The sequence below is a fragment of the Colobus angolensis genome, unplaced genomic scaffold (assembly GCF_000951035.1).
Source record: "Colobus angolensis palliatus isolate OR3802 unplaced genomic scaffold, Cang.pa_1.0 Scaffold462, whole genome shotgun sequence".
In the NCBI taxonomy this organism is placed as follows: Eukaryota; Metazoa; Chordata; class Mammalia; order Primates; family Cercopithecidae; genus Colobus; species Colobus angolensis.
The window spans coordinates 245,851-249,025 of NW_012118066.1; the positions used below are offsets into that span (position 1 = coordinate 245,851).

The following is a 3,175-nucleotide window of genomic DNA, read 5'->3' on the forward strand; positions in this document are numbered from 1 at the left end:
GGGAGGCGGAGCTTGCAGTGAGCCGAGATCTCGCCACTGCACTCCAGTCTGGGCGACAAAGCGAGACTCAGTCTCAAAAAAAAAAAAGAATATGGCAAGTGTTCTTACTAAGCGTGGCAGGAGGACAGGAGGAAAGAAAAAGCTCTTAAATTCTTTCAAGTACCACAAATTAAAATAACTTTAAATTCTCTAATGAAAATACAGAGATTCGAAATAAAGGGATATAACACCAATAAGGTAAATATAGTTATTGCTTACATGTTTAAAAGACCCATAGGGAACTGCTGTGGACCCTGTTTCTTCTAGATAATCTTCCCAGCTTAATTCTATCTCTTCCATACCAGAGCCGGCATCTAGAATTAAAAATAAAACAAAAACAGGTGAATCCCAATTAAAGAAAACTCAAGGTATAAAAACATAAACCTAATAAACCTAACTTGACAGAATTTACTTCACGACTGATTTTGCACAAAATAATTAAGTGGGTTTTTTTTGTTTTGTTTTGTTTTTGTTTTTTAAATGATAGGTGCCCTTAGTGCACTGATTGTCAACGCATCTTCAAAGAACAGCAGTCTGACATGCTATCTCTTGCTGAAGAGACACCCAAATCTAGATTTCACCCAAATGGATCATATAAAACTGGTGGGAGTATAAACCATTACTATCACTTTAGACTGAAATTTAGTATTCTAATGTCAAACATTGAAGATACTTAATAAGCATTTCAAACTTTTTTCAACTTGATCCTTTCTTAGCGCTCTCTGAGTGAAAAATACTCCTAGTATATATTTTAGCTTAATCAAAAAAAAGCATCATTATCCTTGCCTCCCTTCCTTTTTCTCCATACCTTATATCCAATCCGTAGAAGAATTCTGTAGGTACTATCTTCAAAATATATCCAAAAGCTAGAAAGATCTCCTAACGTCACAACTAAATCAACTAGAGAACCAAGAGCAAACAAACCCCAAAGCTAGCAGGAGACAAGAAATAACCAAGATCAGAACGGAACTGAAGGAGATAGAGACACGAAAAACCCTTCAAAAAAAATAAACAAAGCACGCTGGTTTTTTGAAAAAATTAATAAAATACCCATAATCCCAGCACTTTGGGAGGCTGAGGTGGGCAGATCACTTGAGGTCAAGAGTTTGAGACCAGCCTGCCCAACACGGTGAAACCCCATCTCTACTAAAAACACAAAAATTAGCCAGGCATGGTGGCACATGCCTGTCATCCCAGTTACTCAGGATGCCGAGTCAGGAGAACTGCTTGAACCCAGGAGGCAGAGGTTGCAGTGAGCTGAGATCGTGCCACTGCACTCCAGCCTGGGTGACAGAGCGAGACTCTGTCTCAAAAATAAATAAATAAATAAATAATAAAATAGACTACTAACTAGACTAATAAAGAAGAAAAAAAAGAAAAATCACATGGACACAATAAAAAATTATAAAGGAGATATCACCACCGACCCCCACAGAAATACAAACAACTATCAGAGAATACTATAAATACTTCTATGCAAATAAATTAGAAAATTTAGAAGAAATGGATAAATTCCTGGACACATACACCCTCCCAAGACTGAACCAGGAAGAAGTTGAATACCTGAGTAGACCAATAATGAGTTCTGAAATTGAAGCAATAATGAACAGCCTACCAACCAAAAAAAAAGCCCAGGACAGATGGATTCACAGCTGATTTCTACCAGAGGTACAAAGAAGAGTTGGTATCATTTCTTCCGAAACTATTCCAAAAAACTGAAAATGAGGGACTCCTCCCTAACTCATTTTATGAGGCCAGCATCATCCTGATACCAAAACCTGTCAGAGAAACAACAAAAAAAGTAAACTGGCCGGGCGCGGTGGCTCATGCCTGTAATCCTAGCACTTTGGCAGGCCGAGGCAGGCGGATCATGAGGTCAGGAGATCGAGACAAAAAATTAGCCGGGCGAGGTGGCAGGCGCCTGTAGTCCCAGCTACTCAGGAGGCTGAGGCAGGAGAATGGCATGAACCCCGGGGGCGGAGCCTGCAGTGAGCCGAGATCACGCCATTGCACTCCAGCCCGGATGACAGAGTGGAAAAAAAAAAAAAAAGAAAACTTCAGGCCAATATTCCTGATGAACATCGATGCAAAAATCCTCGATAAAATACTTGCAAACAGAATCCAGAAGCACATCAGAAAACTTATCTACCACAATTACATAGGCTTCATCCCTGAAATGCAAGGCTGGTTCAACATAAGCAAATCAATAAACGTAGTTCATCACATAAACAGAATTAAAGATAAAAACCACATGATGCCGGGAGCGGTGGCTCACGCCTGTAATCCCAGCACTTTGGGAGGCCAAGATGGGAGGATCATGAGGTCAGGAGATCGAGACCATCCTGGCTAACATGGTGAAATCCCTTCTACTAAAAATAAAAAAAATTAGCCGGGCGTGGTGGCGGGCACCTGTAGTTCCAGCTACTCGGGAGGCTGAGGCAGGAGAATGGCATGAACCCGGGAGGCAGAGCTTGCAGTGAGCCGAGATCACGCCACTGCACTCCAGCCTGGGCGACAAAGCGAGACTCCGTCTCAAAAAAAAAAAAAAAAAAAAACCCAAAATCTGGGGGACACTAAAAAGGCTGAACATAACCTGACCCCGGCCGGCCCACCCTACCACTTTATCCCCAGCCAGACTATCCACGCTCACCACACTTGGGTGACAATGAGGTTCTTGCCATTCTTTAATCATATTCTTTCCACAAAGTCTCTACATTTGTTATTCCTCAGCTCAAAGAATCATCTCCCAGTGTCCTTCATGCTCCCTTTCATTCAAGTCTCTACTCAAATGTTCCCCTTCAGAAAGGCAACAGTATCCATCTTTCGGCTCTGCTTCCCTTTTCTTCATGGCATTCATTCCTATTGACAATATACCTGTAAGATCATAAACTCCATAAAGTCAGGAATTTGTCACCTAGATTCTTAAAATACTCTTGTTAAGTGAGCAAAGACTCAAGTACTCTATAATCCAATAATCTCACTTCACATAAACTCCCTAAGAGCAGATGGTTGTTTTTGTTTTTTTCTCCTTTTTCTTTTTCTTTTTTTTTTGTTGTTGATTGACGTATTCCTTTGCCCAGAACAATGCTTGTTATATAGAAAATTCCAATAAACTGCTGAATGAGTATACCCTAGG

General features: G+C 40.7%; 1 protein-coding gene across 1 annotated transcript in view; it reads right to left on the minus strand.

The window, feature by feature from the left end:
- SFMBT1 (Scm-like with four mbt domains 1) overlaps window positions 1–3,175 on the minus strand; it is a 160,970-nt gene that overhangs the window by 50,893 nt on the left and 106,902 nt on the right. Inside the window, exon 5 of the mRNA XM_011958242.1 lies at window positions 259–353. Within this exon, the coding sequence (XP_011813632.1) occupies window positions 259–353 (95 nt within the window). The remainder of the gene's footprint in view (window positions 1–258; window positions 354–3,175) is intronic.